We start from the raw sequence: 14,426 nt of genomic DNA, 5'->3' as shown, positions 1-14,426 counted from the left end.
TTATCTTGCAAACACCTTTTGGCTAATGTGGGATCCCTGTCACCTGCACCTAGCTACCAAAAATGAGGTGAATAGTACTTGCTAGCAGGCTAGGTTCATTTTATAGTCAATGAAGAGAAGGGTGTTACACTTCCCAGTTCACATCCAACATCATTCTGAGAGATATTAGGGATGGGTACAAGTACAGCTGTGCAGGTTTTGGGGGAAAGTTTTTTTACCTTCATTTCTTGACACCAGGATAATAATTTATCATTGGTCACAGTGAGAGCAGAAACAGAGACAGCATATGCTCAAAGCTACTCGGTGTCAACATACAAAAATTTCTGAGCTGCATGTCTCTATCTTGTTTAGGTACTGTGGTTGATAAAGGAAAAAAACCCTTACAATTAAAAAGGGTCATTATTACAAAGCTTTATAAGAATCAGATAGGGATTGAAGAGTGAACTAACCTTGAATTTAGAGTCAGTGCACAGGAAAATTCAGAAACTGCTGAAGGCCTGTCTGTGATCACAAACCAAAGCAGTTTGTCTATTTCATTCTGGGAAGGCATTTCTGTGACCTATTTTTTGACAGAATCCTTTCTTTTACTCCCAAAAGGACAGTTGAAGAAAGTCATAGTGAAACAATATCAAGGGTTGCTCAGATTTAATCTAATGCTATCTGGCAGGCAGTGGTATAAGTACTGCAGGAAGCAGCAGCATTGTTTAAGCTAGGCTGAACAAAGCAGAGTGTGTCCTGGGTGTGTTTGGAGCAGGGGCTTTTCCAGCTCTGCCTCCCCAGTGCAAACTGCAGCCTGCAGCTGTGGTTTCTCAATGTAGGGAAAGAGAGCAGCTCCAAGGAGAGCCAGCAAATGCCAGCCCAGCTTGCAGGCTGGCCAGCCAAAGGACACACACACAGGGCTGTGTCAGAATCCAGGATTGTGCCTGGCTCTCTGGCACCCCACAGAGGCTCATGGATCCGGGAAGGGAGATGCCAGTGCCTGCTCTGTGGTGGCTCAGTAGATGATTCCTTCTGGTTCCAGCAGCAAGTACCTCTTCATGGACAGAGGGATGGAGAGCAAGGGGACTTCTCGATGGCACTTTTCTGACAATATTGCCCGAATAGCACATCTGCATAAGTGCATCAGTGACCGTGGGGAATTGCTGCACACAGTGAACAAAGAGTCATAGAAATCCTGGTGCCGCTGTAAAATAAACCACAAGTGTGTTTTAGGGCAACCAGAATATTTGGAGTAAGGATTTTTGAATTAAAGGGATAACTGTGTCAAAGCATGTCATTTGTCCTACAGTTTTGCCTTTTGACCACATATTTTCCTGTTTAATCTCTTTCTTTTCATTTAAATTCTCCCTTACATTTGCAGTGAACTCATCCTGTTCACAGAAATCTGACCCATGCAACAGGACCTAGAGGAACATAGTCATACCCATGTAATATGGCCCTTTAAAGATATGTGCAGACTAAAAGAAATATAAATATACATATTGAAAAATCTGAAGTAACACCAATCACAGCCAGAATCTTTTCACTGGCTGAGTACAGGGACAGCTGAGCTCCCACTGTACCACTGACAGGAGGTGCTCCAAAGGATAATGTTGCAAATAAAATATCAAAAATATGTATTTTTTTCAGCGAGTGATATGCTTTTGTCATGTGGGAGATATTAAGTGGGGACGTCCCCATCCTCTGAGATGTTCTTCTCTTCCAAAAGTGCTCTTTCTAATGGTTTGGTATGGATTATTCAAATAATAAACCTGGATTTTACTCAGTTATAACTCATTGAGAGCTTACCTCCAAGACATCCTCAGGTATGGCTGCTTTCCACTTAGATGTGGATTTGATGTGTTCATAGGAGTTGACAACTACCTCCACAGCTCTGGGGTGGGAATGACAGGCTTGCAGCACCTGCAGGCAGGATGCGTGGAGAACATGAGTACCAGCAGGAAGCCAGGGCTGGCCTGGGTGCTCAGCACTGCACAACAGCAAACTGGGACAGACACAGCCTAACAATGGTGAGAGGATCAGGCTGGAGATGCAAAAGACACAAGACCCCTCCACACCACTCTGGTAAGCACAGCAAGAAGCCCCAGGCCCATCCCCAGTGCAAGACCACACAGAAATGCTGGCTTAGATCTTCACAGCAGTCCAGATGGGGTGGGTTTATCACCCAAATCTACAGATAGCTTGTTCATAGCTGGGTTGAGTGACTCAACACCAGGCAAAGCCTCGCACAAAAATTCTTGCTTCACCACATGCAGCTCAGGAACAGAAAAAATTCCCATTATATGAATCAAAAATGCATTGTTAGACAAAAATTTAAAATATGACCAGAAGAAGAGACAGTTCAAAAGTAAGGCTTTCAAGCCACACAAGGACCCTGACACAACTGTTGTGTTGAGCTTAAGTTACTGTTTTGCCCAGTAATTTAAGCTCAACAGGAAAAAAAATGAGTCTATTGTCACTCATATACGGGAGATAACATTGCATTCACCCAATTTTGTCCCATGCAGTCTCCAGGTTTCACAAACAAAACTGCAGAACATCCCTCTGGGATAAATACCCTACATTTTTACAGATGGGCAAATGATAGTTTGGAAGAGAGACCCACTCCATGCAATGGGATGAAGGAAGAGGAGACTTCAGACCTTGCTCTCAAATACCCTCTAGGAGACTAAGCATTGTTCTGCTACAGGCAGGCCCTGCTCATCCTGGGTTCAAGAGGGTACAACTGAAATTTTGGCATTTTATTCAAAGGCTTCTGGTTGCTTGGCTTGTTGAAACTTTACATATACAGTCAGGCAACTGCAAACTGTTGCTTAGGGGACTGGATGAGAGAGAATAAGTCCTGACTTCAGGAAGCTTACTTAGTTTTCTGATATAACAACACTCTTAGGTACTTCTGTCAGTGTCTTGGGCTTTGCAGGTGTTTAAAAACTTTTCAGGAGAGATCCTACAATATTTTTTCTCTTTTTTTTGGTCATCAGCTATGAGCCCAGGCCCATCACTTCTTAAATTCTCACCTTGCCTGGGAACAATCCAAAGCTTTATTAAGATGCATTTCATTTCTAGTAGATTTGAATAGATTTTTAGATGTCAGATGTAACAAACTGAATCAAGTGGTCTCATCTTAAATCATGGTGGAGACCATGAAGTAGGCATTTCATATAACTCAGTGAAACCTGTATGAAGCCAGGTTTGAAAAAGGGATGAGGGTTCTCTGAAATGAGACTCTGAAAAATTAGGCTTCAACCAGCATTAAAAGTTTGGCATTTCGGGTTGTTTTAGAGCAAAAATTAGATCTGAGTCTGGTTTCTGGTACAGGTAACTGTAATTTCACTTCAGTTGAATGATACCACTCTTACAGTAAGTCATTTCACAATGCTTTGGGCATTCTGCCCAGACTGACAGGACTCCAGAAAATCCAGATAGTTTGGATCTCTCATCCCATTCCTGTTCAAGACACCACCCCTCTCCAAGCCCCTACTGTACAAAGGCATCCTTAACCTTGTGGAATTGCAGAGGGTATATCCTAGCTGCTCCATGGTTCAGTAGCAGCTGGTAGCAGATGTCTGGCTGAGCAGCTGGCCTCACAGATGTCACTTTTATGATATACTGTAAGGGTGCACAGCCATTGACATCCATGATGTTTGCTTCTGCTCCTGCCTCCAGCAGCATGTGCAGCAGGACGTGATCACAGTTCCAGGCAGCTTTGTGGAGTGGTGATTTGAAATCCTCATCACGAGCGTTCACTTCAGCTTTATAGTCTAGGAGCATCCGACAGACGAGGTGGTGGTCCTGGCTGTATATCTGATCCTTGTAGTGAAGGGCCCAGTAGGCTGCACAGGCCAGGGGGGTCTCCATGTAGGCATTGAGAGCATCTACCTGTGCTCCCTGCTCCACGTAAAAGGCCACGAGCTCTGGGACACCCAAACGTGCAACCACGTGCAGAGGCGTCTCCTCGTCTTTGTTGTTTGTTCTTATGTTCACATTTGCTCCTGCCAAAGAAAGATGATGGGGGAAGATGAAGGCAATGAAACACTTGTTTGACCATCTCTCTGTATGGGCCCTTCTTCCCAAGGAAAAGCTCAGGGTGGGCAGTTGGTATGAAAGAAACATGTAAATGCAAATAGTATGGATTGATCCTGCATTGCTTCAGGCTTCAGGGAGACTCTTATGAACTTAAAGTTCTTGGATCCAGCTTCTATGCTGGCCCCAAGGAAGACCTTATCTGAACATTCTATTTCAGAGCAGCATGCAAGCCCAAATTTCTGTGTAAAATGCTTTTTCCTATAAACTGAGAAGTAGTGGAGGAAGGAGATGATTACTCCTACTCCGAGCAGCTCTGCTATGCACCCTGAAAACACTCCCTGCAGCACCTCGTTAACGCGAGCCTGGATGAAAGGACATTTTACGACAGATCCGTGGACGATATTAGAGAACCCATTGCCAGGGTCCCTGGCGGGGGGCCCGGATCCCGGTTCCAAAGTGCTGCGGAGCGGGTCCGACCGCGCCGTTCGTGCGGAGAGGCGGCCGCAGCTGGAGCAACAGCACCATCTGCCGAGCGGCGAGCCGGGAGCCAGGGGCAGGGCAGGGGGCCAGAAACTGCCTCCGGGCTGGAAAACCCGAGTGCTAATGCTGTAAAGCCGTGTTGAGTGTTAGTCGTGTTCGATGTCCCTGACGCGGCATCGGCAATCCAGGTTTGGAGGTGGTAACCAAACATGGGATCAGCGCTGCTTGCGCTGTAGCCCCAGCCAGAGGGGGATGAACTGCAATGACCTGGATGGATCCCAAGGGACACCACTGAGTGGAGATGGCAGGTGAAAGATGCATCTTGGAAACTTTGGAGCAGGGATATTAACTGACACCCTGGCTTCAGCTCTTGGAGGGTGATGCTCTGTGAATGTGCACACCTTATATCCCATTCTATTTGGAGTCTCAGCATTCAGCTCTTACAGAAATCAGAGTTTAAAGAGTGCTTTGGGAGGAAGGGTGGCTTTTAAAGTACGATTGTGCTGTTGATGGGTGGGTGGAGAAAGCCTGCAGAATACATCCTTTCACTTGCATTCATCTTCTGCTGTGTTTCATAAGAGTACCTTTGACTTCTAAGCTTTTCTATGCTAGCAAATTCAACTCCTGCTGTCAGGACTGTTTGCTTTGGGCAGGATACAACAGGCAGCATTTATTTTCCTTTCTACCAAACAAAATAATATGTATCTTTCCAGAAGAAGAAAAGCAATGCTGGTATTCATTTATGACTGCAGATTGCCTTGCCCACAAAGCATGGACTTTGCACTTGGGCTCTGCATCTCAGGAAAAGCTTTCAATAACAACACATGTAACAAAACCAACCCAAAATCATTTGTATTGCCATGGCACAGTGTGATAAACAGGGGAGTCTCTCTGTAACTAAGGACTTGAACTGTGTTCTTTTACTCTGTCCTGTGTCAGTCCCCTTCTGTTCAGGAAATAGTGTGTGACAAATATATTTATGGAAGAATTACATCTATTCATAGCCTCATTTGTTGCAGATGACCAGAAGCATAATGTACCTTACTCTGGGAAAACAAAAATCTTATATAAGACCCTTTTTTTCCCTCCAGGCATGAGTTTGGCTGCATTCATGACAAATGAAAAGATGGTATGAAAAAGTGCATCCAATTTTTCAAGGCCAGATCTCAAAAAACAAGCAGTTTGAAAAATTTTACTCAGGTCCAGGAAATTTGAAAAAGAAAGAAGATGAGGGGTGCATGTGAAAGTGCACCCCTCATCTAGGTTTACTCAAAAGCAAACCTAGATGAAAAAAAAGGGAAAATCCCCCAAGAGATATAGAAACTCCCTCATTCAGAGGAGCTCTGCTGCTGGTGGACTGGTTGGGCAGTGGAGTGGAGACACTGAAATGGGAAACAATCTTGGAGTAAGGACCAGTGGCCAGGGAAAGGGAAAGATGGATGAGGTGAGGAAACAGAATAGAGAAACTTCCTCTGATCAAAGAGGTGAGGACAAGGAGCCTGAGATGAAGACATGAGACACCTGTGGATAGAAGGGATAGAGTCACATCTACTTTGGGAAATTGCCTTCTCAGAGGAAGCCCAGACCGTGCTCTCCCCCTTTGCCCATGCCATGAGCGATGCTCCAGAGCTTTACCTTACCTCTCCAAAGCAGCTGCTGGGCACAAGGCATGGAGGTTCGTGTGGTACAGAAGTGCAAGGGCGCCTGCCCGCTCATTGAAAAGCAGTTCAGCTTAGCCCCGTGGTTGCAAAGGATCTTGAGACACTCCACATTTGCCATTTCACAGGCTATGTGGATGGCAGCTTTCCCATTGGGCCGGCAGTTGATTGTAGCTTTGTGATTGAGGAGGACCAAAAGACTCTCCAGATGGCCATACATGACAGCTATATGAAGTCCAGTTGCCCAGGATATTTTTAATTTGTAGCTGGGAAGCCAGTACCCTGTACAAAGTGAGAACGTGTTACCAGCCTTGGCAAAGACTTTTCTTAGGACTATCCACCTACTGTGAATAATTGAAGGGGAAGAAAGGGTTGGAGTTTAAATGCAATTTACTGTAATTTCACCAGCATGGTACACACAAAGTTCTCTCAAGCATAACTTCATTTTCATTAAGCACTGTTACTATGTGTGCTGAGTAGCCTGCCTTTTGGAGAGATAATTCCCGTGTAGATGAACTCTGAAAGAAGCTATTAGACTTTTTTGTGACTGGTATAGGTTAAACAAAACAATAAGAAAAAATTATTAAAGGGTTTGAAATGCCAACAGCTAAAAATCATGGGGGAAGTGGGATCTCAAGCCTGCCAATAGCTGAACAAAGGTGGCATTGGAATAAAATGACAGCATTTACTCAGGACAGTGACTCAACAGACAGCTCATCCTACTGTTTCTGTGTGGGAGATGGCAGGATCTTGCATGTCAGTGGCTGGATTCAGACCTCCAGGGATGCATTACACACAGAGAGCTCCTGGCAATATACCCCAACTACTGCCCTGAGGAGCACAGAGAGAGTAGATTAGATACTGATATAAATTAGGCTGAAAAGCCAAACAGAAGCAGTGACACGTTAGAATGAAATTTGGCTGCGAAATGTTTGTATTTTTCTCAGAAAATGTCACAGTGATTTATTTCTTTTTAATTTACAAACACGTGTAAGGCCAAATAACACATAAATACTTGTTCCCAAATTAGGACTATATGCTTAATGAGTGCACAGATATAGTCTCAGAAGTGATTACTATAATCACTTGCTTAAGAAAAGTAAAGCATCATAATAATGTGCAGAAGGGCAAGAGAAGTCAAATTTTATATATATATATATATAAATGTCTGCATCTTAGCTAGAATGTGACTATAAAATTCTCTGGGTTTGATTTATCTATTTCTCCTTGGACAACTGCCTGGCTGAAATATGTTATCATGTAAAAAACACAGAAAAAAATATTAGAGATGTATAGTGAGGTGAAATTAATTCAAAACTTTCCTTTTAGTCTCTGGTTTTATACAATTTCTCAACACTAATGTCATATATATACAGTTCATGAGGTACAAGGAGGAAGGAAACAAACTGCTGGTGGCAAGGAGAAATGGATTAAAATTTTTCTTCCCTCCTAGATAAGTTACAAGTATATTTTCAGATAGGGGCAAGAAACTGCAGACCATGTCATCTACTCTAGGACCAAATTTTTGGAACTGTCAAATCCAGTCCTGAAGGAACCCCCACTGTAAAAGGCAGGAGCAGCAGCCCTGAGGCCCCGGAGTGCCCGAGCAGGGTGACAGCCTCCTCTGAGGACACTGAACCTGCTGACTGGGTTACAGGTTACACTGGCAACTCTGATAGGGCAACCTCCTCATCATATCCCCTCAAACCAGGCACAGGGAAGGTGGGCTATATCCCAAATTCTCTGCATATAGCAGAGCAAGCTTCTTAAATCCCCTCCCTATCCAGCTGCATGTGCAGTGCTCCCCCTTGTTACTGGTGAACTGTGATACCCTTCAGCCTTATCCCACACAGGGCTGGGTCTTCCATTTATGGCCAGATACAAGCCATAAATTGTACATTAACAGCAGGAAAGTGATACTTTTTATAGCCACAATTTTCCTGCCTGAGTACGCAATATATTTCTGTTGGCTGTGCTGCTTGCAGGTGAGTTCTGCTCAGACATCCCCAGGGAGCATCTCCCATGTCTGCCCAAACCTGCTGAGATCTTTGAGCTCAGAGGGACAGGGACAGACACTGAGCAGGAAGCAGATGTGGCCTCCATGGGAGATCTCATTCAGTTCACCTGTTTCTTTGGCTAGTAACATAAAGAAGCCATGCTGCAAGCAAGATCAGCATCGTTGAAAGCTCTCAGCCTCTTTGGAAGAGAGGAAGAAAAGTCACTCTGTCACCCATGACATCTCTTTTCCACTTCATCACTAAGGGCTATGGCAAAGATCAGACTGACAGAATGGTGGGGTGGTGAATTTTTCTCCCTTCTTCATCCTTGAGGAAATCTGCTTTTCATATCACAGTTATCTATCATTCAGGACAAAAGTAAAATTTACATAAGAGTTGATAGAAGTGCTTCCTGGCTCTCAGACAAAGTGAATACAATACCATGATTTAGGCCATAAGGGTGCATTTTCCTCTCTCTCTACTTTTTGGAAAACAAAGAGAATTCTTCAAAAGAGACTAGTTACTGATTGCAGCCAAATGATCTGTGATTAAAAATCTACTCAATAATCCTGTAGTCTCAAACCACAACCAGATTGTGTTTTAGCCTGCTGAGGACAGAAGAAGATGTATTTTAAGATAAATTCAGCACAGTGTGGCTTAGTTCATACACTGTCCCTAAGGGAAGTACAACATGACTGTACCATCCTTGCCCTTAAGAAAATCAAAAGAGCAGGCACCAACCATTAAATAAGGGGTAAACACAGAAAAGGAGAAGAGGTGAGATAGTCCCTTCTTTTTGCCACAGAAGAGAAAGTGCATTTGCTGTGCTGCTGCTGCTGCTGGAGGTGTTTATCTCCACATATGATTAACTTCTGGCAGAGACTGACCATTACTGCTTTCTAAATACACAAGTAGAGTCTGTTAGCAAGTAGGTCATGAAGTATGTTGATTTTAGCAAAGAGCAAACTTGGTTTATTTCTATAAGTTGTGAGCTCTTTCAGTGTCTGGCTGGGAAATTGTTTGAGTTTTCTACACTCTAAAACAGATGTTGTGTTGATTGTTCTGGTTGTTTTTTCCAGATTATTTTTCTGTTTTGATAAACTACCACATCCTCACTTTCTGTCATTTGGAAAAATAAACCTTGTCTCATCCAACAACATCCAAGGCCCACAGGATTTCCTTAGTTCCCCTCAGCTAGGGAGAATCCACTTTACTTCCATTCAAAATGGAAGACAGGGGATATTTTATGTTTCTAAATAGTCTGTACATGTGAATGGGTTAATGCAAGAAATATATATACCCCATTTATACACCTGCATGTGTCTATTCTGGGCTGTGCACCCAAGTTCTCTGAGAGGAAATGGCAAAGGACTCCTGCTTCTGGAGTCTCCTGCAGCTGCAGCACAGAGGCTCAGGCTGGGCTCTGGCCTGCCCTTCACCAAGCCCACACAGCTGATAAGCTGCCCTACCACAGTGGCCCTGACCATGTGAGCCTGCTGAGACAGTCCTGCCTGTGGATCAGCTTATGCTGCAGCTTCAGAAGGGTTAAAAGGCCACAGTTCCTTGACAATCACTCAAAACCCTCTACTTCCTCTCTGGTGAATGTTGCCACATTTACCTTGTTTGTAGGATGCCAGAATCAGGTTTTCATCTTCCACTTCAAACACTGTGTCCACGTCTATTTTCTTTTGGCTCAACAGCTCTTCCAGTGTTTCAAAGTCATTGGACTTCAGGGCTTCAAGAAAAGTTTTTTTCACCAACTTTGCAGCTGCAGCTCGTGTAATTTTCCCCTCTGTGTCCTCTCCCTCTTTGCATGTCTCCTCCAAATCCATTTCCAAAGGGGTCTGTCTGTGCTGTGAAGAGGGCCACGCTGAGGTGCCTATAGCACAGTTGCATGCTGAAGTTTCTGAAGACCAGAAGGTAATTTTATCACTCAGTCATGCTGATCTGCTTGTTCTATTTATATGAGGAGCATTTCGGGCATCGAAATGCCGCTCTTGGATATCACCACGCTCTTTTGATGAAAGTGGGGACAGACACACCAGCAATTAAAACAAAATAAGAGTTACTTCCATGGGCTTCATACACATTCAGCTTCATTAACCACTGATTAACTTCTGGTGCTGCCCATATACTTTATATTATAAGAACTAGTCCTGGACATTGTTTCTCAGCTGGACAAGCACCCACACTTCCTTTCAGACTGGGCACGGCTGATTTATTGGCTGCAATGGGATGAGATGCTCTGCCCATAGGTGCCTTTTAACTACTGCAATTCAGGAAAAAAAACCCTAAAAAAATCTCCAGGGGACTCTTCATGTGGGAGGTAACCCATTCTTCTCCAGGACAGTATTCTGCTTGCTGGTGCTGAGCTCAGGGGCAACAAGCAGTGCTCCTAGGAAGGAGAAATGCTGGGACAAGGGGGCTGCAGGGCTGTACAGCCACAATTTGGGGTGGGGGATCTCATACACTGCAGGGGGTTTGTGTGTGAATTAACTCAGCTGCATGCACAGGAGGCTGCTTGGGTCCATAGGCTCTTCTCCTTCCTTCACCCTTCATCTAAATTCAGAACTTCTCTCTCACAAGCCCATCACCCACTAAACACTGCCCCCTCCCTGGTTTTCCTGCAGTCTTTGCCAGCCCCATCCCTGTACTGAGAGCAGGTAGAGGATGAGGACCCACATGCAGCTAGCATGTGCTGCTGCCAGGTATCACTTGGAAGGGGCTCACACCTGCACCCACTTGGGCTGCTGGGTGAGACCAAAGCTAGAAGGATACTATTTACCCTTGATTTAAATTGCCCAGCAAAGCAGACACCACCACAGCTGCCATTATAAAGAAATCTTCATGTTTCTCCTTCCTGTGAGTTTGGCTGCCAAGTGGGCTGATGGAGAGAGGCGAGCCAGGTGACAGTGGAAGTCAGAGCAGCCTCTCTGCTTGGAAGGGTTCCAGAGATTCCTCAGGCAACCCCTATCAGCACCTGCAGGACCCCTGTCCATGGGACTGCTCACCAGCTCTCTCCTACAGCCTGTGCTCAGCAAAGGTGGTACCAGACAGCAGTTCATACTTGTGAGCTCCTTCTACCTATGTACTTTTGAATGAAAAATGCTTTACAAAAACCAGTCCCCCAAGGTAATGTACATTAAATAGACACAAGGGGAAGGAAAATGGCTTGCCCTGGTGCTATGGGACCCAGACAGCTCATTTGTGTCTTTTAAGGTTTAAGAGCAGAGTCATTATTGAGCTCTTCATACCTTTACATTCCCTCCCACAAAATCACCTCCTGCCTACTTTGTTACTTTCAGTAGTGAATGGCTTCAGGCTTTAAAAAAGTGTTGATGTTTCTTCCCTGGTATGAGGAGAGGAACAGGATGTGAACTCCAGAACTTACAGGCTTCTTGTTACCTGCAACTTTATTTTTAAACCACTGTATTCCAGGAATGCTGTGGATGCACAAAGCACTGATATGTGGCTGCAATCAATTGTCCACCTCAGCTACACTTTTGATTTGGAGTTGATTAGCTTTTTATCTTTCATAAATGCTATTAGATATCATGAGGATGCTCAATCTGGCTGAAAGACTTGTGCTGGGACATCACTGTGCCTCTCTGCTGCCCAGTTGCTGTAACAGATTACTGCATATCTGCTGATCCATCGTGCTTGCCCTTGGCTGACAAGCCAGATGAACTAATTTGTGCTGGCTTGGCCCACAGTGAAAGAGAAAGCTGATTAAAATTACCTTACATTTGTCATGGTCCAGGATCAAGTGAGGAATGAACAGCACCTCAGACCAGATTATGACTTGCTCACCTTCATCAGTTTGTGTGACCCTGCTCTGACTCTCACAGAAATTTTTCTTATTATTAAGTTTAAAAGAGAGAAAGGAAGCAATTATAGATATGTATATTGCCTATTCAGATCCTTCATGGCCTTAGTAGTCAGTGTTTTCCTGAAAGCAGTGCTTGGGTCTAATCTTGAAAATAATCTACTCCTGTGTGTGGTTTCAGTGCAATTACACACAAGAATAAGGAAATGTTTCTATGTTTTGAATTGACAAACAATCCCAAAAAGTTAGATAGTCTTTGTAAAGAACGACATGAATATTTTTTTATTAATTTTCCTGAAGTATAGTCAAAACATATTTAAGAATACATAAATACTGTAAGACATGGGGAGAACAAAAGGGACCAGTTTTTACTATACATCTGTATTTTTGCTGTCTGTACAATTTCCTTCAGGCCTCTCCTTCACCGTACCACAAGGTGGCAGTTTGATGTTGAAAGTCAACACGGATGTCATCCAATCCCCAGGTCTGCCAAATATTCTGAACGTTGCACTGTGAAACAAAAGCTCATCCTTTGGTTAATAGAAATGGCATTTATATTATTTACAATATTTGCAAGTTAAACTCGATGTCACTGTCATGGGTGCTGTGCATTCCTATACCATATCCAGTAAGAAAAATCATGGTTTCCACATTTAGGGTCAATTGTCGAAATTACAGAGCTAATGAGAAGGCACGTTTTTTCCAGGGAGGCAGCTCCTGCCCCCCAGCCTTCCTTCTGCTCCACGCAGTGCCACACAGCACAGGACAAACACAGGCACACGAACACCTGCACCTCGGGGACAGGCTGTGTCTGCCCCTCAGAAGTGGCCACAGCAGGTCATAAGAAGCAGGTGTGAATGTTACACAGCAAAGAGAAGGGGAGACACCCTCTTGAGGTGCCCTCTGCTTCCCACTTCAGGCTATGGGACCTCTGTCCCTGGCTTTAGTTGGGTTGCTGGGGACCCTCTCCATCAGCATTATGACAGGCTTACTCTAAAGCCCACTGAAGCCAAGGGAAGCATTTCCACTGCTTTCAGTGGGTCATGTCCTTTATTAGTTTGGGCACCAAGCAGCTGAGCTGAGCAGGGGACAGCTGGCTGGAGGTGAGCCCTTGAGCACCACTGGGGTGGTGTTATGAGAAAGATGAGTGGTGGCACAGGGGTGTGAAAATCAGAGCTGGGACTGCTCATAGGAAGACAAAGACAGGCTTAAGCAGAGAGTGAGAAAAGACATGCTAAGGCAGACTGTGCAGAGTGTGATTCCTGAGGAGCCAGTGCCCCTTCCTTGGCACTTGCTGAGGTATAGCAGTAATCTATTGGCAGACACATAACTCACAGCAGTGCTGGGAACAGCTTGAATGGAATTTGGAGGTGAAAACCAACATCCTGAACTCTATGCTGGGGCAGTCAGGAAGCCAGCAGAAGGAGAAATGCTCCCAAAGAAAGGTGGTAATGCAAGCAGAGCTGTGGGGCTGCTCCAAGTTTGGATGGTGAACATCCTGGCAGTGCCCAGCCAGCCTGCTCTGGAGCAACCCTGTTCCTGTGGCAGCACCTCGGGGATGCAGAGAGCAGCAGCTGATCCAGGGTCACCCACAGAGGGGTGTCACAAAGGCTCTCCCCTCCCCAGCTCCAGAGGGACCGGCTGCCTTGCAGCAGCATCCCAGCACACCCGGCCAGGGAGGAGGGTGGCCAACTAAGCAGGGTTGCTTCAACAGCAGGAGCACACCTCCCTGTGAAGCAGTCTGCTCTGCTCTGCAGCCTTGTGGGCCTGAAGCAAAAACCAGACCCTTGAGTTAATCCCACACTTTGATCTCTGCTGAACAGCTCATGCTTGCAGAAATACTGTTGCAGTAGTGGCCACAGCCCCTCGCTTTGCCCTGGCCCTTACAGCCACCGCAGCATCTGACCAAGCCCGCCCCACTGCTGCGTGCTCAGTGGGCAATGTTACCTTGTATATCCTTTGTGTTGCCAAGTGTATCCCTTGTTTCTTGTCTTGTCTTCTTCCCAAGATTTTTTTTGTGGGAAAAAAATGGGAAGAGGCACAAGAACATTTCTGAAGCAAGGATAAGTGTAGAGAGGGGTTGTAGTCACCCGCTTTTGCATTTCTTGCCACCACCTTTCTCAAGATAAGACTTGTTTCCTCGGTATGCACAGGAAAGCAAATAGAACTATTCAAAGACAGACAAAAGCCAGAGTGACATAGTTTGGAGGATTATGTGACTCTTACAGCATGCCAGTGCTCAGCTCAGATGAGAAAATATTTATTCTCTTGTGACCAAACATCAATACCAACAACACAAATATCTGAGTCTTGAGTTTGTCACATTGTCTCCTGCAAGAGTCTGTGGAAACACTTGCAGGGTGCAATTTCAGCTCTCCCTTCCCAAACTGGATTAAGCACAGCTCTCTTATTAGTTTTGCACTTTTTTTTTGCTAATAT

The 14,426-nt window shown here is 44.9% G+C and overlaps 1 protein-coding gene across 1 annotated transcript; it reads right to left on the bottom strand.

Moving 5' to 3' along the window:
• Positions 1-994: 994 nt before the first annotated feature.
• On the bottom strand, positions 995-9,993 carry ASB4 (ankyrin repeat and SOCS box containing 4). Its single transcript, XM_009085968.4, has 5 exons — positions 9,780-9,993; positions 6,147-6,446; positions 3,502-3,992; positions 1,789-1,902; positions 995-1,183 (listed from the first exon to the last, which is right to left on the bottom strand). Exons 1-5 carry the CDS (start codon positions 9,991-9,993, stop codon positions 995-997), a joined length of 1,308 nt encoding a protein of 435 aa, XP_009084216.2.
• Between the last annotated feature and the right edge of the window lie 4,433 nt (positions 9,994-14,426).

The sequence above is a fragment of the Serinus canaria genome, chromosome 2, assembly GCF_022539315.1.
Source record: "Serinus canaria isolate serCan28SL12 chromosome 2, serCan2020, whole genome shotgun sequence".
Lineage (NCBI taxonomy): Eukaryota > Metazoa > Chordata > Aves > Passeriformes > Fringillidae > Serinus > Serinus canaria.
The sequence above is the reverse complement of the archived record's forward strand: the minus strand, read 5'-3'. Positions and strand labels throughout refer to the sequence as shown.